This window comes from Rhinatrema bivittatum, chromosome 8 (genome assembly GCF_901001135.1).
Source record: "Rhinatrema bivittatum chromosome 8, aRhiBiv1.1, whole genome shotgun sequence".
Lineage (NCBI taxonomy): Eukaryota > Metazoa > Chordata > Amphibia > Gymnophiona > Rhinatrematidae > Rhinatrema > Rhinatrema bivittatum.
In genome coordinates, this window is record NC_042622.1 from 161,361,468 (window position 1) to 161,384,054 (window position 22,587).

General features: G+C 46.7%; 1 protein-coding gene across 2 annotated transcripts in view; it reads right to left on the minus strand.

Annotated features, from left to right (window-relative positions):
* The window catches only part of SCARF1 (scavenger receptor class F member 1), a 63,490-nt gene extending 48,829 nt beyond the window's left edge, over positions 1-14,661 (minus strand). The window contains exons 1-2 of one of the 2 annotated variants that reach the window (XM_029612433.1): positions 14,392-14,661; positions 2,939-3,000 (exon numbers count right to left, since the gene is read on the minus strand). In XM_029612433.1, the coding sequence (XP_029468293.1) occupies positions 2,939-3,000; positions 14,392-14,498 (169 nt within the window). In that variant the 5' untranslated portion in view covers positions 14,499-14,661. Of the gene's footprint in view, positions 1-2,938; positions 3,001-14,329 lie in introns of both variants that reach the window. The other variant, XM_029612434.1, reaches the window with a different exon arrangement.
* Between the last annotated feature and the right edge of the window lie 7,926 nt (positions 14,662-22,587).

Below are 22,587 nucleotides of genomic sequence, written 5' to 3' on the forward strand. Positions count from 1 at the left end.
AGGGAGGGGAAGGTGAGGGGAGGCGGAAGGAAAGTTCCCTCCGAGGCTGCTCCGATTTCGGAGCGGCCTCGGAGGGAACAGGCAGCGCGTGCTGGGCTCGGCGCGCGCAGGTTGCACAAATGTGCACCCCCTTGCGCGTGCCGACCCCGGATTTTATGATACGCGCGGCTACGCGTGTATCATAAAATCCAGCATACTTTTGTTCGCGCCTGGTGCACAAACAAAAGTACACCCGCGCGTACATTTATAAAATCTACCCCAGCGTGTATATTTATTTATTTAAAGCTTTTTTTTTATACCGATATTAGTAGCAACATCATATCGGTTTACATTAGAACTAAAGGTTGAGAAATTTACAAATAACAGGTTACGGGGATGGGATGAAAGGAACAAAGATACAAAATGGAACTAGGAAAGCAAGCAGAGGACTGCTGAGTTCAATAGGCAAAACAGTTGCAAAAGAACAACGGAACAATATACAGTAATAGTAAAATGGTGAAACAATGTAACAGACTGATATACGGCGCTAAAGTCTTTATACAAAGGACTGTATGGGGTTAAGGAGAGGGAGGGAGGGAAACTATTGTGGGTAAGCTTGTTTCAAGAGCCAAGTCTTCAAATTAGTTTTGAATCTAGTAGGGCTAGGCTCAAGTCTGAGGGTTGTAGGTAGTGTATTCCAGAGTGTGGGTCTGGCTATTGAAAGGGCACGTTCCCTGGTGGATGTAAGGTGTGCCATTTTTAGGGAGGGACAAGGAGGGTCCCTTTATATGAGAGAGAGAGGAGAACGTCCGTGCACATCCCTCACTCTTGACCATCTCTGGGCTTTTGGAATAAAAAAAAAAATGTTCTGAGACATTTTATTTATTTAAGAATAGGGGATTTTAAATCTTTGTTGGTTTTAATTCTTGATTATTGTCTGCTGTTTAAAAATATTTTAGTGGTTTTTTAGGAAATTTTTTAAACATTTTATTTGAAATTTTAATTATCGAATATTCTATTTCTCAACTGTTTGAAATATGTGTATTGGGTCCCCCATTCTCTGTGCTTTAGCCTTCACTAGGTGTGTTAGAGGTCTGAATAGAGTCCAGATGGGGAGGAAGAATAACCAATAGGTCTTAGATGTGTAAGTGCACTGTAGGTGCATAAATAGACTTTTGAAAATGGCTACGTTATTATGTTACTTTTATATGTGTAACTCCTTTGAAAAGTACCTCCTAACAGGTAGATTTTGTAAGGTGCACGCACGTGTCCATGTGTGTGTGCTTCCTGGCAAGCACAAATGGATGTGCCGATTTTATAACGTGTACACATGTTATAAAATAGGCGTGAATGCATGCTGGATTTTATAATCCGTGCACACATGTGTCTGGTGCACAAAGGGGGTAAAATTCTGCAAATTCACACAGCAACTCATCGCAGCCTTCCCCAGTTCCCTCCCAGTCCACTCCAATTAAAGAGCGGACTGGCAGTGAACTTCCCTACCCCCTATCCTAACTTCCCTTCCCCTCTCCTACCCAACCCCTAAATCCAACCAATTCTTTTTTTTTGTTTGTTCAATACTTACTTCAGGGCCCAACTTGAGGTAAGTTGCGCACACTGGCAGCTGGCTGGCGAGCGAGAGTCCAAGACAGCGATGAATGGTGCTGTCCCGGCCTTCCCCTCTCCGCCCCCGGGACCACCCCTTGGAAGAGGCCAGGCCTCTTCTAAAATGCGTGCGGCATGCACAAGGCCCGGCCGCGCGTGTAACCCGTTTTCCCCATGCGCAGGGAATTAAAAATCAGGCCTTAAGCGAGCACATGAGCAGCAGCGCAGTGGCAGAATGTGTGTCTGCATCTGAGCCATTGGTTGGCAGTATGGTTGCCTCATCACTTGGCATCTTGTTCAAGAACTGATTGGTTCGAAAAAGACTTTAACATCAGCTCAGGAATCCATGAGAGAGACCATATCTCAAAAGAGATAGAAACAGGATGGAAGCAGTCCAGAGAAAAGTAACCAAAATAGAGAGAGGTCTGTATCAAAAGCCATATGAGATGAGACAGAAGGACCTGAATATGTATCCCCTGGAGGAGAAGACAGCGAAGGAAGATACAATGCAGACCTTTAAATTCCTGAAAGGCGTTAATAATATACAAGAATAAAACCTTTTCCAATGGAAAGAAATCTGTAGAACTAGGGGTCATGATATGAAATTCTGAGGGGATAGGAACAGTGTTAGGAAATATTTCTCCAAGGGTGATGGATGCATGGAATGCCATCCAAGAAAAGGTGATGAAGTTCAAAAGTGTGTGGGTTAAACACATGAAATGAAAAAAAAGAGGTAATCTGCATGGAGCAGCAGTTATTGCCCTAAAAGAAATAAAACAAACAAACAAAAACTTGCTGGGCAAACTGGATAGACCACTGGGTCTTTTTCTGCCGATATTTACTGTGTTAACCCGACTTGTGAGGGGCACGGGGCCAGTCAGTTAAATGGATGGAAGGGGGACTGCAGGTCAGTTTGCTCATCTCTGGTCTAGGGTGTGCTCTACTAATTAGTTATTTAGGAAAAATATGGAATTTACATTAAGAGATATTTTGGCTCCAGGTCACATGATGGACCTTTCAAGGGTTGGCTCGCTATGCTTTTGGGAGCTGTTGAACATGTGCTGCACAGAAGGGAGTCGGGCAAATAACCCGTGGACCTATTTTGAAAAAATCCCCCAGGCTGATATTTTCCTACAATCTGCCCCCCCCCCGGCAGAGACCATGCATAGATGGGAGGAGAAAAGGCATATGGTGGTTGATTATAAGTAATTCACACTGACAGATGTCAAGTAAATGCTTTTACAACATCCACATAAAGGATCAGATGAAACCAAGTTTTGCTCTTAATACCTTATTTGACACAATAACAGATTTGCAGTGTACTGCCCTTATGAATGTGTAGAAAGATATTTACCAGCAGTGCATTCCCTCCCTTCCTGCTTCCATCCTGGGCAGCACATGTGAGTCCCAGGGACACTGGAGGACAGAGATGCAGAACAGAGATTAGCAACAATTACAAATCACATCACATTTCTTTAGTGTTAAACCTTCCAGCGCAGCTGATGAATGTGCAGGACACTGCGCCTTCTCCATGCACGCGCGCACACACACTCGTGCTCACCAGAGCCGCTGCAAGGGCCTTGCACCCCTGCCCTCAGACTCTGGTACAACATCCCCCCCCCCATTCTCTTCCCTCACCCTCTGCCCCTCCCCCCCCCCCTTGTACAGCATCTCTTCTCACTTCTCCCCCACTACAGTATCCTCCTCTCTCTTCCCATCACTTCCTGCCCACCATGGCAGCATTTAAATCCCTTTCCCTCCAGGTCTCTTCATGTTTTCCTCCACCACCACCAGGAGCCCTTGACTCCCCTCCCCCCCCCCCTTCTTCAGCTGCTGATGAGATGGGCTCCGAAAGGGGCTCCAGGGGCCCAATGCCTGCAGCGGAAAGATTTTCGATCTAACAGCCTGACTGATGATCTCGCATGAGAAAGTGCCAGCCCGCAAGTTTAAAAATAAGTGGGCTTGGTGTTGTGTATTTCTTCAACATGGGTGGCCGGCGTCTGGAGGTTTGGGGACTTTGCTGGCGCCCTCCAAATGCTGTCACTCTAGGCGGTCGCCTGGTTTACCTAATGAAAGAGCCAGCCCTGATGCTCGAGCACACACCTGCACAGGCTGCATATCAGACAGAAGAGGACGCACTCAGCAGGTGAATGTTTGCAAGATGCAAAGTCACCACGGATAGAAGTAAAAAGGAGCATTGAAATGGCAACACGTTTTTATGTCAAGTACTTGAGTAAGGAGAAGAAAATTCAGGCAATGCAAACAGCCCAGGAGGAAGACGGGTAAAGTTACAAGGAGAAAGGAAGGAAGGCAATTAAACAGGGAAAGACTCAAACAGAGCAGTAAATGCAGGCGATAAAACTTCTTATAGATATACAAGTGAATAGAGGAAGACCAGAAGGGGAAAACGGGTCTAAGCTAATATTTGTGCCCATATTCACACTAGAACAGTGGTTCCCAACTTGGGGTTCACAAGACCATCATAGGGGGTTCCACCAGAAGGGAGGTAAGCGAAGGGCCACTGCTGAGGAACAGAGCAGAGTGAGCTCCCCCTCTGAGGGGCTCTGCCTTACCCTATGCACAGGAGGGGAAGATGGCAGAGAGAGCGCGGGGAGGAGCGGGGCCGATTGCTACCACAAAGATGAGGGGACGCGCGTCGCCAACAGTCACTGCTCCACACGACCAGCGGTGGCAGCAGGCAGAGCGATGACCCTGAGCAGCATTTCGGGCCACTCCTACATGTGCTCTGGCAGTCCTGCTGGCCGGACAGTGAGGGGGAAAAGCCGCACTCAGGGAGTAGTACGGCCATGGCAGGGGGAAGAGGAAAGGATGGCAGGAAGCGAGTGGGATCAGCATTCAGGAAGGAGCGGAGAAGGGAGGGGATGGCACGAGGGAGAGCAGAGTAGTGAAAGCACTTGGAAAGGGTCTTAGGATGGTGCACTGTAAAGTGCTCTGCCCATTATAGGAGTGCCTTAAACCTTCTACTACAACCTATTGTTGTGCTAAGATGTTTGTATTCTTATTAATTAGTCCTGTGTTGACTTTACTGAGGACATATTTCAAACTTAGTCCTGTTCTGTCTTTTACCCAATGAGGGGGACGGTACCCCTTGGAATCTTGCCCTTTTGTCGATTTGAAAAGCTGGGCGAGGGTTCCCAGAGGAGTAGCACACAGAGGACCAGTGAGATTTCTAGGAAGCTGATAACCTTGTTACACTTCCAGGAGCTCTACCACCAGCCAGAGCTGTAGCGTGCCTATGACCAATATAGCCACGGCCACCGGTACCGCTACCAAAAGGCGCCAATGAGAGCAGAGTGGCTGGCCACTGACAGGTCCTCAGCAAAACAAAATCAGCACTGCCCTGTCGAAATTGACGGCATGGTCGGCACGGCCTTAGTAAGTAAAAAAGCAGCGCGGCCCTGCTGGCAACGCTGCTGATTCTGGCGGGGCTGTGCTGTTTTTCCATTTACTGAGGCAGCACTTACCATGCCGTCAATTTTGGTGGGGCCGCACTGCTGAGGAGGAGGTTGCCCTGCTGGAAGTAGTCCAATGCCCCATGGCCAGAAGTTGTTCCCTTGGCCACGGGGGCTGCTACGTCAAGGAGGAAATGAGTGAGGAAATGAGTGAGAGAAAGCGCATGTGTGTGAGAGAGTGACAGAGAGCACGTGTGTGGGAGAGTGAGAGAGTATGTGTGCTTGTGTGTGGGACAGTGAGAGCATGCATGCATGTATGTAGGAGAGTGAGAGAGAGCATCTCTGCTTGTTTGTGGGACAGTGAGAGCATGTGTGCTTGTGTGTGGGATAGTGAGAGAGCATTTGTGCTTGTGTGTGGGAGAGTGAGAGAGCATGTGTGTGGGAGAATGAGAGGGAGCATGTGCGCATCTGTGGGAGAGGGAGAGAGATGTATGCTTGTGTGTGGGAAAGTGAGAGAGAGCATGTGTGCATGTGTCTGGGAGAGAGAGAGCATGTATGTAGGAGACAGAGAGAGCATGTGTGCTTGTGTGTGGGAAAGTGAGAGAGAGCATGTGTGCATGTGTGTGAGAGAGAGCATGTCTGTATGTATGTGGGGGAGTGACAGAGAGCATCAGTGTATATGAGAGAGAGTATTTGTGTGCACAATTACCCCAGTTACTCTCTGCCTGCTAATCCATGACAATTTCAGGGCATCTGGAAATCAAACTTCCAAGGTATGGATAACAGGGAATTTTTTAAAATCCATATTTTAATTGTTGGGTGTTATTTGCTGTGTCTGTTTTGAAATATTTTATTGATGCTTGGAAGATTTTTATATGAGTTTTGAATTATTGAATGTTAGACTATTCATTAATTATTTTGAATTATTCTTTTTATTGGTATGGTTTTACTAATTTTGTTTTATGAGGAATGGGAATGTTTCATTTTTTACATTGTTGCAGTACCTTTTCCAAACCCTCCCAATATCAGTGCCGGATGCTACACTGACCATATGGCAACGAAAGCTAATCCGATTTATATGGAAATGGAGGCTGTCCAGGGTGGCAAACTCTACTCTTTTCCAAGACAAATTAAGTGGTGGCCTCCAGGTATCCAACCTCACCTGGTACTTTGGTGCTTCCCAATTGAGTGCGTTTCTTCATTGTCACTCAGGAGGTACCCTGGGTAGAGTAGACCATGGATGAGAATTGCATCTCCAATTGGGGACGCGCCCCCCCCCCCTTCATGTAAGGGCTTGGCAGAGAGGGTGTAGGGACCACCAAGATATTTCCTCGTACACACAACTATTGTTTCAAGTCTGGGACAAGTGGAAAATCAGGCTAGTAGGTAATAAGCAAGTATACCATTTGTCTTCTTTTTTATATGATAAATCCTTCCCCCCGGGTCATGAACATGGTATTTTTACCAGATGGGGGGGGCCAAAGGTCTTTATAAATGGGATCAACTATGGGATGATCAGCGCCATTTACCTTTCTCTGATTTACAATGCCTATTCCACTTGCCAGATACAGACAACTATGCTTACAATCAAATCTTACATTACTTTAGCATGGCACATATAGGGCCAGAACTTCGCAAGGGCAAATCCCTCTTTGAAAGTTTATGCTCTCATCACCAAAGAGTTACCAAACCAATATAACTAGAATTCCCACTCTCATTAAGGGAACCTCCCAAGGTAAGGCGACCTTTCAACGTGCATGGGAATGGGATTTAGGGGAAGTTATTGTTGACGAGATCTGGGAACAAATCTTTCATTCTATCAGTAGAAGTTTGGTATCTACTTCCATCAAAGAAAACGGCTACAAGGTGTTATACCGGTGGTACCTCACCCCAGATAAATTATGCAGAATGTATGGGGGCACTGATAATCATTGGTGGAAGGGGTGTGACCAGATTGGGACTTTTTTGCACCTGTGGTGGGAGTGCCTGAGGGTACAACAGTTGTGGGAGGTGGTTAGGGATTTTGTTTCTGAACTAACGAGTATTGCTATCCCCACAGATCCCAAAATATTTCTATTGCATGTCCCTCTTGATATTGGCATTCCCCATACACAACATTTGACGCTCTGCTGTCAAATGTGAATTAGCCTTTAGGTGGCGAAAGGTTGAAGATTTCATTTGCGGGTTTGGGATGAACCTAAACCTGCCTCTCTCTTGGGCTATCGACTAAGAAAGGACTGAGACCCCCCAAAGGGTTGAGATCTCTGAAATGTCAAGTTTCTGTAGGGTTGAAAACGTTGGGAACCCCTGGAGCAGTCCCTCATGGGGCTCATGTTTCATCTTATCTTCCAGTAGCCGGGGAACTGGAGATTTGTCCCATTTACTGGCCAGCTTTTCCAATTCATTTCTGAAAAGGAGTGATCCTTTAAAGGGCATCTTTGTAAGATTGGCCTTAGAGGTTGTGTTTGCTGACCAATTGCATAGCCATAGATGTCTTCTGGCCGCCACTACTGAGGCCAATCCTCTGGTCGAAGTACAGACTAAATCAGAGCCCACATCTGCTAGAAAGGTGGTGGCGGGTTCCGTAACTGCTCTGGAATTCACTCCCGAGTCATTCACCTCCTGAGAGAGGAGTAGGCACAAACAAGCTACCAGGGCACAAGAAGAAGCAATCTGTATGGTCATTGCTACCGTGTCAAAGGCTTGTTTAGGATGGACTCAATCCACCTATCGTGTGCATCCTTTAAGGCCACTCCTTCCACTGGGATAGTTGTTCGCTTAGAGACAGTACAGACCAACGCATCCACGTTAGGGAAACGCAAGCACTCTCTCACTACTGGGTCCAGTGGGTATAGAGCTTCTAACGCTCATTACCCTTTAAAACTTGCTTCCGGGGTATCCCATTCCAGGTCAATGAACTCCTGGATGGCTTTCAGTACTGGAAAGTAGCAAGAGGCTTTTCGTGGGGAGATCAGAATGGGATTCTTCTTTGCTTCCGACCTGGAATCAGTCCCCAGGACTCCCAGCATCTTCAGTGTCTGGGAAACCAGGGCTGGCAGTTCGTCTCTATGAAAGAACTGCAACATGGTTCTATACGGTTCTAACTCTGGGGGAATTTTCCCCCTCTTCCAAGGGATCCAGATCATCCTCTTCGTCTGAGCCATCTGAGTCCCTACCAGGGATACCCTTTGTAAGGTGAGGCATGCCTCGAGGTCTGCCGATAGGACTGGGAGAGGGAGGGCTTACTGACTGAGGTTCTGTCCGGACAGGGGCAAGTAGACCTTGCCTGTACGAAGGTTTGTAGCCCCTGGAAAAATTCTACCCAGGATAAGGCAGCCGGGTCCATGCCTAGCCCAGGAGGTACTGGGGTAGGTCCAGCTGAATTTCCCTCTCCCATGGATGATCCTGTCAAGGGAGTGCTTAGGTCCGGAGTACTTCAGGTTAAGGCCATGACCAACCTATCATCTGAATGGGAGGAGCCATGTTTCGCAAAGTCCGAGGAAGCCACTCTGCTTGGGCTTCCTCGCAATGTTGGGATAAGTTAGACTCCAAATCAGGCTGTGAAGCCCTGATATGACAAGCAGCACAGAGAGCAAGGCGCTTAGGTTTTTTTTTATTGCCAGTGGAAACTGTGCATTTAATCGGCTCACTCTTAAAAACGTATGCGCACAAATTTCGAGCACCTAGGCGAGGTGCACGCATAGCCTGTGTTCCCAGCTTTTCCTGTATCCTGCACTTTCTAAGTTGTGTGTGTATATATACGCATGTGCAGAGCTGGCGCACTGCTCATACCAACGTTCTATGGAGGGCAACACGGCACGCACAAAGGCATGCGCAAGATGGCGCCGCTGCGGCCTACCAAGCCATGTGCCGACTGAGCCTAAAGCGGTGCCTAGCCCACTGGAGGTCGCTCAACCTGATTGGAAGCCCCTTATCCTTACCTCAATGGGATCGGGAAGACGTCGGTGCGGTGTGCTGAGCAAGGAGACCAGAGGAAGTCTTACCAAAACCCCTCTAAAAGTCTCTGAACTGGGAGGTAATTTTCTTTTTTTTTTTTTTTAAACTTACCTGGGCTCAGCGCTTACAGGCTGAGTACAGAGACAGTCTCTGGCTGCGGAGGGAGAGGGCTTTGGCCGTCACTGCCGCGCTCGGGTTCCTGCACCCGCTGCTTTTCAGCTGCCTAAGCAGCAAAATCCACACTGGGAACTGGCCACCAGACCAAGGCACACCTCTGAAGGATCTCGGAAATTACCTCAGAAATTCTCAACTGTGGGAGGGATCTTTAGATATCACCACAGGAGAGTGTGGCTTGATTTTTCTCCAATTTAAAATGTAGAATTTCTTCTTCCAAAAAGTACAGCAATCCCCATAGGGAGAGGGACATCCACCATCTGCTGGAGACGGAGAATACTGGAGGGCTGAGGTCACTACAGGGGTATAGGTAGGGTGACATTAGCTCTGCAATCTTCCATCTCCATCTGCTGGCAGGGGAGCATAACCCATTGGTCCTGAGTCCATCTGGCTATGTGCTAGGAAACTGTTTTTTATCTTCTGATAGCAGTTGCAGATGTGAGGAGTGTGTCTGCTCTGATTTTGTGTCGTCTTGAAGTTTTAGGAACTATGGAACCAGTGTTCTAAACCTGTTTCTGGCATGTTTGCACCCATGCAGGCGCTGTTCTCTTCAATGGCAGGCCTGTTTCTGTAATGGAGGACATTTTAGTTTCTTGATTTCTGCTTTGAATTGGAATCTGCTAGCTCGTTTGCTTTCCTTTTTACATTTTTCTGGCACTGTAAGTGTGAGGGGTAGGGTAAGGGTATAAGATATTAGATGACTGTGAGATGGCTAGGAAGACTGAGAGACTGGCAGGGTCTTGATATCACTTAACACATAACACCAATCAGGATACCAACACTCTGCCACTCTTGATTGGGGATGGCATCCAAATGTGATTTCTGAGTGAGTGGGGGATATGTGATAGGGGATGGTGCGATCTTTGCTCTGAAGGTGGAGTCTGGAGGATATTTAGGTATGGGTATAGGGGGCAGGGGGCAGGGAGAAAGGAGGGGAGCAGACGGGGGAAACCGTGAGGTTTGGTTCAGTTGTGGTGTGGCTATTTTGGAAGAATGGAGTGCAAGGGTGTATGAATGGGGATGGTGCTTAGGCTGGGGAGAGCCAGCCCCGGATTGTGATTATGTAAATGTGTTCACAACTGAAAATGGTTCATAAAATTATCACTTGAGATTTAGCAGGTTTGGGATCTCAAACTAAAAGAAAGAAAATACTAAGAACCTTGAAAAGACAGGGGGCAACCATAGCGCTGGTATAGGAACCACACCTGAAAATGAGAGACGTGTGAAACTGAAGAGAGAAGGCTTTCCAGCCGTGGCACCAGCCCCGAGGAAGGCAGGAGTGGCGGTGGTACCTGATAAAGCAGTCATTGATGGGGAAGGACATTGTGTGATCTGGTCAGGGAGGCTGTGGGGGATTAAGATGCTGTTCTCTTCTATCTGTGCTCCCAATGTTCATGTTCATGCTTTCTTTTCTCACTTGGTAGAGGTTCTAGGTGGGCTGGGGAGGTGCCCGTTTATTGAGGGAGGAGACGTGGATAGCAGTAGTAAGGGGGAGGGGATGCGACTGGGCTCACGGAAAGGCTTTCCACCATGGAGTTAGGAGATACAGTATACCCATATCTATCGCGAAGTGGACTGGACTATACACTGTACATACCTGGGAACTTTTGACTTCCAGTCACCCTGTGCTTGCTGCAGAGTGGGGGCGGGGTAAGGGTGTGTGTTCACACCTGTAGCAGCATGCACACAAACTTTCTCACATACACTGTGGAGCATATGCCAGGCCCTAAAAAATCAAAATCATTTATTTTTTATCTTTGTTGTCTGATCTTATTTTTCTAATCGGTTATCCCGGTCTCATTTTTCCATGTTTAATTTCTCTTCTTTTCCTAATTCCTTTCTAGGATCTTTTTTTTTTCTGTTTCTTCTTTCTCCTCCTGTCTTCTTCTTCCCTTCCTCCCTCAAACACACACACAGGCTCTTACTCTCACATGCTCTCTCTCTCACATACACAGGCTCTCACTTTCACATGTTATCTTTCTCTCACACACAAAGAGACTCACACTCTCACACACTATCTTTCTCTTACACACATATGGCAGGCTGTCACTCTCACATGCTGTCTTTGTCTCACACACATGCAAACACAAATCCCTGCAGGTTCTCACTCACCCACACTGTCTCGCTCTGAATCTCACATACTGTCTTTCTCTCTCTCTCTTTCTCACACACACACAAGCTCTCACTCTCTCATATTGTCTCCATCTCACACACACATACAGAGTCTCTCTCTCACATGCTGTGTTTCTCTCTCATAAAGACATTCAGGCTATCACCCTCACATGCTCTCTGGCTCTCATTCACAAGCATTGTCTCTCACACCTACACACTCAATCAGAGCCCCGGTCTCCCCTTTGCCTCTAGACCTCCTCCTCAGGCTGCTACAGCCCTGCTGCTGGTGGGCTCTTCTCGGGCTGCTGCGAGCAGGTCTGACGCTCCTCCTCCTTCCTACCCACGCGACTCCTGCAGTCTTCTTCCAGGGCTTGCCTCTACAGGAAGGAGCATTCAGAGTTTTTGGATGTGGGCCCAGAGACCCAGCAATTCTTTCATACTTGGCCCTGGTATGTACAGTATATACAATGAAATATGCTGCAGTATTTTCCCCTCCCCTTCCCCTCCATTCAACCCACTACCCATAAACTCACTCTTCTGCATTCAACCAACAAAGCTATACAATTAACCTTGACCACATTTTCCAACAGAAAATTCCACATTTACTGAAAAAATACTTTATTAAATTTGTTTTAAATCTTCCACCAGTTAGTTTCATGGAGGGTCTCTCCACCTTAGTACTGTCTAAGAAATGATAAGCAGTACTAGTCCTGCCTGTATGCTGGGACCAAGGACAATTCACAGCAGCACAAAAATGTGGTTCTTGTCCATAATATTAACTATTCTGTACCCTGTAATTCCCAAACTTTTAGCCAATGTGACCCCATTTTAGCACTTGAAAATTCACATGACCTGAGACAAGCAAATTAGCAGGGATGTGGTTCCCCTCATGCACTCCACTCTCACCCTTACCATAATCCAGTGGATCCTCTCTCTCAACCTTCACCTTCTCTAGTCAGATTTCGCTCTGGGCCTCCCTTCTAGCAGGATCTCTCTCAATCCTCTGCCCCTCCAGTTGATCCCATCTTACATCTCCCACACGCGCTCACCTATCTAGCCCAGTCTCTCTCTCTGACTTCCTCCAGCCCTTTCTGTACCTCTCTCATCCCGGGCCCTTCTTCTAACAGCCAACGGATTCTCTGCCTCTCCCCCCCATTCTCACCTCACTCCTCCCCCAGCCTCATCTCCTCCCCTCCAACCCTTCTTTCACATCCTCCCAGCTGATCACCTCTCACCCCAGCTCCTCCTTACATCCCCCAGTTGACCTTCTGTCATTCGCCCTTCTCACGCTCCACAGCCAATCCACTCCCGCTGATCCAACCCTCAAAACCCTCCTGCATCTGATCCCTTCCTTCAGACTCCTCCTCCTCTAAACATCCCTCTTGCCAGGGTCAGTGACAATATTTTCCTTTGGGCTCCAGGCCAAAGATAGATGACATCTGATGGGAAGAGAGGGAAGGCTAATGCCACGGACACATTTTTCTCTTTTCTAACTTCAGTGGTAGGCGAGGAGAGAGGAGCAGTGGCAATTTCCACAGCTTCCCCTCCCCTCATGGCTGGTCCAAAGCCTGACAGTGATCTGCAAGCAGGAGCAGCATTAGTAATGAAAGTCAGTGAAGGGCTTGTGAGCTGCTGCATCCTCACAGGCCCTGCAGTGGCCCTAAAGCCTCCTCATGCAGGGCTTCCTGTTCCCACAAACACAAGGGCAGGGTGAACACATTATGGCTCACGAGTCCCATGTTAATGTGTACTATTATATTACCACAGCAGTCATTTTGTATGGGTTTGAAAGTTGCTTGGTTTTGATTGTTAATGTTACTTACCCTTAACCGAAAGTATGGGGGTAACTAATGCGTAGGGAAACATAGTAACATAGTAATGACAGCAGAAAAAGACCAAAATGGTCCATTCTAGTCTGCCCAGCAAACTTCCCAAGGTAGTAACTGCAGCTCCATGCAGGTTATCCCCATGTTTCTGTTAAGGGAAGCAACTGCCGCTCCGTGCAGGTTACCCCCACGTTTCTGTTAAGGGTAGCAACTGCCGCTCCGTGCAGGTTACCCCCACGTTTCTGTTAAGGGTAGCAACTGCCGCTCCGTGCAGGTTACCCCCACGTTTCTGTTAAGGGTAGCAACTGCCGCTCCGTGCAGGTTACCCCCACGTTTCTGTTAAGGGTAGCAACTGCCGCTCCGTGCAGGTTACCCCCACGTTTCTGTTAAGGGTAGTAACTGCCACTCTGTGCAGGTTACACCCAAGCTTTTTTATTTATTCCCAAAAGCACAGGACTGCTTCCAAGGCCAAGTCCATAAGCAAAGCACGTCAAGCAGTTCTGCCTGAATTTTCAAAAAGGCTCATCGCCCAGTAAAAAAGAGAAACATGGGGGTAACCTGCACAGCGCGGCACATACCACCATAAGAAGCTTGCTGGGCAGACTGGATGGACCATTTGGTCCTTTTCTGCTGTCATTTCTAAGTTTCTAGAGCATCAGTTACTACCATTAACAGATTTTTACCACATGTGAGGTAAAATTTAGCTGCCCACATCCTATTACCTTTGGCCCTGTGAGAGGCAGAAGAAAGAAAGGGAAAGGGAGAGATGATGCAAACACTGAAATCTCCAGCAGGCCTCAATAAGGGAGCGGAAGGAAGCACTTTCCATAGGATGAGAAACTCAAGGGCATCTGAAGAGGCTGGAGGGAGAGAGGACCAGCAGGAACGTGAGAGGCTCCTGGAACCGACTGCACCAAAGGCAGGAGGAGAGCACAGAGTGAGTATGAGCAGTGACAGCACAGTAAGCAGATACAAACGGGAAGAGTGAGAGACCAAATGCGCCTTTTCTGCCAGTTTCTGCTCTGTTTATGCGCTTTATAAACCTTATGCATGCAGATGAAGCGTCTTAAAGTCCACCGAAATCCATTCACTCAGCCTCTACATTTCTAACTCCTTATTTTACTCAGTCTATCTGCTCAGCCTCAAATGTCTCATATAAAAAGGTTCCCGTACATGCTGTATCTTTCCCAATGCATAGAGCGCTACACACAGCTCACACATGACATTGCTGCAAAGAATCCTGCTGCAGGTCGACTTACATACCTGTCAGCCTGGCACACGTTCCTCCCACTGGCATCCAGCTCTTTATCTGATGACTTACATACCTGTCAGCCTGGCACACGTTCCTCCCACTGGCATCCAGCTCTTTATCTGATGAGGCGAGCACACACAACCAGAAACTGATGCACAATGGAACAGGAGATTTTAGCATTCTGTCTGGGACTGCGCCTGGCCCATCAACAGGGCAAAAGCCAAATACTGACACCAGAAAGATGTCTCCCTTTCTATCTGCCGCTCTCTCAGACACCTTCTGTTCTCTTTGGCTTCTCCCTCTCCTCTGCCCTCCGATTGGCCTCCACTTCCTCCTTGCTTTTTCCTGAGGAAATGAAGGAAAAGGCAAAAAAACGTCCTCCCATTCATTCCTAGCCAGCCTAAGGAAGGGGAAATGCACTCAGATTAAAGACCTTTGCTGTACATCCAGCTGCTCCATCTCTGTGCAACAGCCTAGGCAGATCTGCATTTAAAAAGCAGCTTAACAGGACCCCTTGAAGCTCCCGCAATACTGAGCAAAATCCTTCATTGGGTCCAGGGCGATGAGTTTCTCTTGTTTGGCGCCCCTATTTGTTCTGAAAAAGTTGGCTCCTGTGGAAGTAACCTCCTCCAACAAGTGTAGCGGTGAGGGGGACTATTTAATGCTATCACTGAATAGTTGAGTACAGCTAGACTTTTGTGCTCTGGATTAAATGTACTCAATGTACCTCCCCTTACGAGCTGTACATTACAACAAACCAGGCTGAGGGCCTGTGTTTTGGATTAAATTACCTCCCACTATTAGAGCCTTTGAGGAATATACATTTTTTAGAAAGCAATTTACAGCATTCTTTTACAAAAGTGTCTGTGACACTGATTGTTGATTTTTTGTTATATTGTGTTAAGAAGTATTAATTGTGTTCTGTTTGTCCTGTTGTCCACATTGATCAAGTTGCTGCAGGAATTTGCGGAATACAAGTATCTTAAATAAATAAGCAAATAAATAAGATACTTCTCTATCCCTCTCTCAGATTTTCAATTATAAAACATTTGCTATGCGTGGGTACTTGGCTCTAGACTTTCCCGGTAATGAAATGAGAGGCTCTTTGAGATCCAGGGAGCATTTGTAACCTGAGCTGCTGCAGTGTCTGCCCAAGCGCTGAAGAAGGCTGTGTCCTGCCAGGAGTGAATCTGAACCCAAAGCTCTGTGCAAGCCTGTGACCACTGCCACCGATTCTACCAGCGGTTACCCCAGGTCGCAGAGAGATATGACCTTAAAGAGCAGGAAAGAAATGCATAGCCCCAGTTTCTGGGCTCCAAGCAGCATTTATTAAGAATGCTTTCTTTACACATTTCAGCTTTTCTCAAACCTTGATTTTACTTCAGTAGCGGGAGGGGATTAGAGAGCTGTGGAACTTGACAGTCAAAAGTTAAATTTGTTTCTATTTTAAAAAGCGCAGATTTATGTCATCCTGACTAACGTTAGAGCAGTAGGAGGGGAGAGGATCTACCTGCTACCAGCATGGACTGAGTCTGGTGGCTTCCAATGCCTTTGCTCATAGTTTGATCAGATGATTGAATAATATTTACTCTTCTCTTATTCAGTTGATTAGCAGCAGTAAATAACAAGGCAGCAGATAGACAGCATAAACTTGTGAAAGTCTGGTAATCCCTTTGGATGCACTCCTTATTTACCATGACATTTCTTCTTCTCCCACTGACTCAGTTTCCTCACCGTTAGTCAGTTCAGTTCTCTTTTACCTCCTAATTTACTTCTTAAATCTTCTGGCTGAAAGTGGTTAGAATATGGGGCAGCCTCAGCATTCAGTCAGAGCTCAGTCCCAGATTTAATCTCTTCCAAGAATTCCTTTAACTCCTCAGAGGGCACCAGAAGGGCGCTTCACTCTCTTTCCTGACTCTCAGGCCGATACAGTAAGGAGCGGTAGGAAGAGGTGCGTTACGGCTGGGCGCACCCATGGTTGCCGCACACACAGTTCGGATCACCTACCGCTCGATACTGTATTTAAATAGCTTGCAAATGCAAGCCGCGTCCAAGAAGTGTCCGTGAAGCGTTAGGCCCGCGCAATCCATTTTACTGTATAGAGCGCTATACAGTATCCTGGGTGCGCTGGTACCTGTCATTTCAAATGACAGATACTAGGGGGGATTGCGAGTCCTCTCCCCCCCTCCTCCCGAAGCAAGGCAGCGCGAAAATTAAAACAAAACTGAATAAAGTGTAATAAGAGTAATAAAAGTAAACTTACTGCATGTGAATTTTCTTTGAACAGTCCTCTCTCTCTCTCCTCCTTCTGAGGCGCGTACTGCGGCTCCCCTGCCCCCCGGGGGCAGCCGGCAGCGAAAGCGGCGGGTGAAAGCGTACGGGCGAAAGTGAATGAATGCATGCCCTTATGCGGCGGGAGCCGGCGGGCGTGCATTCATCCAGGCGGAGGGAGCCGGCGGGCATGCATTCATTCACTCACCTTCGCCGGCGGGCGTGCATTCATCCAGGCGGAGGGAGCCGGCGGGCGTGCATTCATTCACTCACCTTCGCCGGCGGGCGTGCATTCATCCAGGCGGAGGGAGCCGGCGGGCATGCATTCATTCACTCACCTTCGCCGGCGGGCGTGCATTCATCCAGGCGGAGGGAGCCGGCGGGCGTGCATTCATTCACTCACCTTCGCCAGCGGGCGTGCATTCATCCAGGCGGAGGGAGCCGGCGGGCGTGCATTCATCCAGCGGAGGGAGCCAGCGGCGAAAGCTGCTTCCAGCAGCCCCCGCCGGCGGTGAATGAATACACGACTGTGTGTGCAATTTGGGAGCTCAAGGCGTGACGTCACCACATTTTACGTCACAGTGTGTGACGTCGGCGTTCGCTAATGCACTGCCTTGAGTGCCCAAATTGCACACACAGGCGCGCATTCATTCACCGCCGGCGGGGGCAGGGGAGCCAAAGCGGCTTCCAGCAGCCCCCGCCGGCGAAGGTGAATGAATGCAATTTGGGCGCTCAAGGCAGTGCCTGGTGGGCGCTTCTCACTCCCCTCAATAGCAGCAAAGTTCGGGTTACCTTTCTGTTGTGCCTTCTTTGTTTCTCCTGGCAGTGCACTTTACTGGGATCCCTTGCTTTAGATGGGATTGGTAACCCCGCTGTATCTTTCTGGATGAAAGACTTCCCTCTTCCAAAGGTTTTGGTATACTGACTCCCAGGTGCAATGGCTTATCAGCTCCAAGTGGAAAAATATTATAATAAACCCCAAAGGGAGAAGAAGCAGGAAGGGTGGAATAACGTCTGTGCCTCCAAACTGAGGAGATATTTCAAAAAGACAGTTAATGCAAAAGTATAATTCCTCTGCATCAGGCCACCGGACAGCTTTAATCCTCTGGAGGAGACACAAAAGACTGCCAGAATCTTCCCCTCCGCATGATTTAAACCTAATCCACTGCGAAGGGGAACCAAGGCTCTCACAGGGAATTCTCAAAAATGGGCTTAAAAGAGTCCAAATCAGTCTTTAATGGCAGAGGAGTCAGGGAACTTCCTTACTGCTTTCCCTTAAATTAGGAGGGAAACTTAGATGACCCAGTGCAGACTGCTCCTGCCTCCCTGAAAAGTCCAACAGCAAATCCACAAGGATAGCAGGTGCACTGGGATGCCAAACAGCCAGGACACACCATCTGCGTACTCCCACGTGTGGGAGCAAAACCCAAACTTATTTCTATTGGACCTCCCCCGATTAATGGTACACTCCGGTATGAAGGGGGAAACTAAAGGTCCCGCACACATGTGTAATTATTTATGTATACTGAGAGTGATATTGGGTTCTTTTATTAGATTGTTAGCCACCTAGAATAAGCCTTTTGAAATAGCAGGATATACATTACTTTTAAATTGAAAAAAAATGACTGCACAATAGTAATTGTAAACAAACTGGCAGTTACCCTGCGCCCGGAGCCATGCTACCTTAAGTTCAGAAAATAAATCACCCAGGCCTTCCCGTAAGATCCTCTTCTTCCTGCCCAGCTACCCTAACACTCGCTTGACAAGAGACTGCTGCACACAACTGGATCTAAATGATTAAATAATCAGCCTCCCTTTCTGCATTCCAGGGCTCCCTAACTTGTACATTCTGATTGATTGTAAGCTATTCAGAAACCTCTGTTCATTTTAAATTTGTGGTAATCCACCTTGAGAAAAAATATTTGCTAGTTGATAACTCTTCCTTGAATTCATATAATTTATGTGAGATTTTTACTAAAAATTATGCGCTTTATTAATCAAAAGTACTTTTTGTAATATTTTATCTTTTTTATAAAAGTTATTTCATTTTATTGAAGGGAAGACCTCAGCATTGGCACCAATCTGATGATACAGAAATCTGTCAGCCAATAGTTACATTCACCAGTCTTTATCCCTTATTTTTACTTAAAATGTTCCGTCAAAATGTTTTCAGAAAATGTGATCAAGAAGAAATAAAGTTATTTTCTATGACATTAACTCTCTCTATGAGCTGTGTTCTGTCTTGCTGTTCTGAATCAATTCACAAACGATATCACATTTAACTCCAATCTATATTATCTGGTAATTACCAGTATTACTTAGAAGTAGCCCATTTCATCTTGTATTTTTCAACGGGAAAACCTCATGAATCATAATAGTGGTATGTCCCGACATAGAAAAGCAAGAAAAACTTATCTCAGAGCATGAAATTCTTTTTTCTCTGTTACTGGATACTTGCTTATAATAAACAGAGTTTGCTGTAAATCACCGCCGCCAACGTTGTCAACGTTTTGCTTCAAACGCTGCTTCAGGGCGGGCTGGTTATTGTATGAACTTTTCGTTTCAGAAATCGGGAAGCGAAACGTTGACAACGTTGGCGGCGGTGGTTTACACCAAACTCTGGTTGTTATAAGCAAGTATCCGGCAACAGAGAAAAAAGAATTTCATGCTCTGAGATAAGTTTTTCTTGCTTTTCTATGTCAGGACATACCACTATTATGATTCATGAGGTTTTCCCATTGAAAAATACCAGATGAAATGGGCTACTTCTAAGCAATACTGGTAATTACCAGATAATATAGATTGGAGTTAAATGTGATATCGTTTGTGAATTGATTCAGAACAGCAAGACAGAACACAGCTCATAGAGAGAGTTAACGTCATAGAAAATAACTTTATTTCTTCTTGATCACATTTTCTGAAAAACCTTTCGACGGAACATTTTAAGTAAAAATAAGGGATAAAGACCGGTGAATGCAACTATTGGCTGACAGATTTCTGTATCATCAGATTGGTGCCAATGCTGAGGTCTTCTCTTCAATAAAATTTAATAACTTTTTATAAAAAAGATAAAATAATATAAAAAGTACTTTTGATTAATAAAGCGCATAATTTTTAGTAAACATCTCACATAACTCTTCCTTGAATTAATATCATTTGTCAACTAGCAAATATTTTTCTGAACATTTGGAAACTAGTTGTTCCCTGATTTTTTGGATTGTAATCCACCTTGAGACCAACTTTGGGAAAAGACAGACAATTAAAAGTCCATAAATAAATACAAGATAAAGGGGTGGAAGAGGTACCTTATGAGGAAAGGCTAAACAGGTTCAGGCTTTTCCACCTGGAGAAGAGGCAATAGAGAGGGGATAAGATAGAGCTTTATAAAATTGTGAGTAGGGGGGAGCAGGTAAGTAAGGGATGCATGGTACAAAAACATGGGGGCATTCCATGAAAGCAACAACCAGCAGATTTATTTTTTTTTTTAAAGCGTAGAAATTACTCTTTCACTCAGCGCACAATCAAACTGTGCAATCAGAGGATGTGGTCAAGACAACTAGCATAGCTGGCTTTTGAGATTTGGACAAGCTCCTTAAGGAAAAGTCCACCAAAACATTATTAGCCAGGTAGAGACGCTGCGAACGGGTAAGAAGAAAAGCTGCTTTTGGGGACCTGCCAGCCAGTTACGTGTGACATACTGGCCCTGTCGGAGACAGGATGCTGGGCTCAGTGGCCCTTGGTCTGACTCGGCATGCCATATCTTACGATTTTGTGTGATTGCCGACATTTCCATGGATTTCTGGTTATTACAGCACATGTAAGCCTGCAAGACAGATCCAGATACTGGTTTGTGTTTGCTATCACAGTATGATTTAAATAACTGCTTTTACTAGTGAGCCTGCCACACAGACCTGGCTGCGTAAGCATCACCTGCCAGAATCCCATCCTCGGGAAACAGGTAAATATGAGAAGCATTAGCTGCGCTCTTTTCCCACCCTGCTTCAACAATTCTTCTGTGCTCTGCTTCTGTGTTTGATTAGAGAGCAGATACTAAAAGCAGTTCGCTTTGAGAGATGCTCTAGACTACAGGGTAAATTCTCTGAGGTCACCTTAGGTGGGGGGTGCCCCAGTGGCGTAACTCATGGGACATCGATAGTTGTACATCCAATTCCGCCGTTTGACATAAGATCAAAAATCTCTTCCAGCCAACAATGGAAAATGGAATTGCATATCCAAATTCATAGGCAGAGAAGGACTCCTGGTGTATGCTGGTGATAAAGGAATTTTCAGCAAATTTTAAAAGTCCCTTCTGTACCATAGGACAATGTTCCCTCAGTCTGTGACTGAAAATGCATAGGAAACACCTTTTTCCTATTCTAATCTATACTGGTCAGATCCTTCCTCCTTTTCTGCCAAATTGCTGGGGACCGAGACTTTTCCCTCAAGGCATGATACTAACATTTCCGTTCTGGAGGTTTAGCTGTCACACAGAAACCCTCCCATGCCCACTCATTCATCCACTGGCCTTCCTGCCATCTATGCCAGACTCGTAATTTCACTGCTCTGAACACTGCAGATACATGCGTCCTCATGTGGCTCAAACCCCACGTCTGGCCTGTGGGCAGGAAGCACCTCTTGTTCTGCCAGCTCGCAGGTGCAAGAGGAAAGAAGAACGAGAGAGAGAGAGTGGGGAGGGATAGGATAGAGAGGATGGGGAGGGAAGACGAGGTGAGAGAAAAGGAGAGCGAGAGAGGACCAGGGATGGCAAGATGAGGCTAGGAAGAGGCACGAAAAGAAAGGCAGGAGATGGAAGTAAGAGACCAAGGAATGAGAGACTGGAGGGAGGAATAACTGCAGGAGGGATCAAACAAAACAGATGGAAATAGGCACTCTGGGAAGAGAAAAGTGAATAGTAGAGGGGTGCAGGCATGCAAGATAAAATGCACCTTGAGGAGGGAAAACAAGGCTGGAATAAAAGGGGATAGGGAAAGGATGGGGTTCACAGAAAAGAGGGTGGAGTAGTTCTTTAGGTTAAAAATAATATCAAAGAGACTGAAGTGCAGGGACCTTGGGGAAAATGAGAGGTACTGTGGGCTGGATTGGAAAAGAGGGGTAACACTGCAGACCTCCAACACAGGTGCAGGAACTGGACAGAGGTTTGACTAAAGACATCCAAAAAGTAGGAAAGTAGGAAGAGCTGCGGTTGGTAGAGTTTAATCTGCCAGGTTGTATTGTGTGCAGTTCTGCTCACCTCATCTCAAAGATAGAGCAGAGTTGCTTACCTGTAACAGGTGTTCTCCCAGGACAGCAGAATGTAGTCCTCACATGTGGGTGATGTCAGCACACGGAGTCCTATCACGGAAAACTTTTCTGTCAAAGTTTCTAGAAACTTTTGACTGGCACACTGAGCATGCCCAGCATGACATGATCCCTGTGTCCACAGGGGTCTCCCTTAAGTCTCGTTTGTAGCAAAAAGTGCGAGCAAAAAATTAAAATAATAAACGTAAGCGGACCCAACTCCGTGGGGTGGCGGGTGGGTTTTGTGAGGACTACATCCTGCTGTCCTGGGAGAACACCTGCTACAGGTAAGCAACTCTGCTTTCTCCCAGGACAAGCAGGATGGTAGTCCTCACATGTGGGTGATTAGCAAGCTACAGGCTGACTCACATTTAATTTGGACCAACAGCTTACAACTTGTGCAACAAGCACAACTGGTGTACTGTTGGGAAAAATGAGGCAGCCTGAAAATCACAGCAGATGGCTGTGGAAGGAATTGGATTGTACTGGAAATAAGTTCTTCAAGACGGATTGGCCAAAGGTAGAGTCTTGACATCCTTCCTAGTCCAGGCAGTAATGTGCTGCAAATGTGTGGAGAGAGCTCCATGTTTCAGCTTTGCAGATGTCAGCAATCGGTACTGAACGGTAGTGTGCTACTGAGTGCGCCTTCACTCGTCCCTGGAGAGGAAGGCCTGCTTTCTCATAGCAGAATTTGATACAG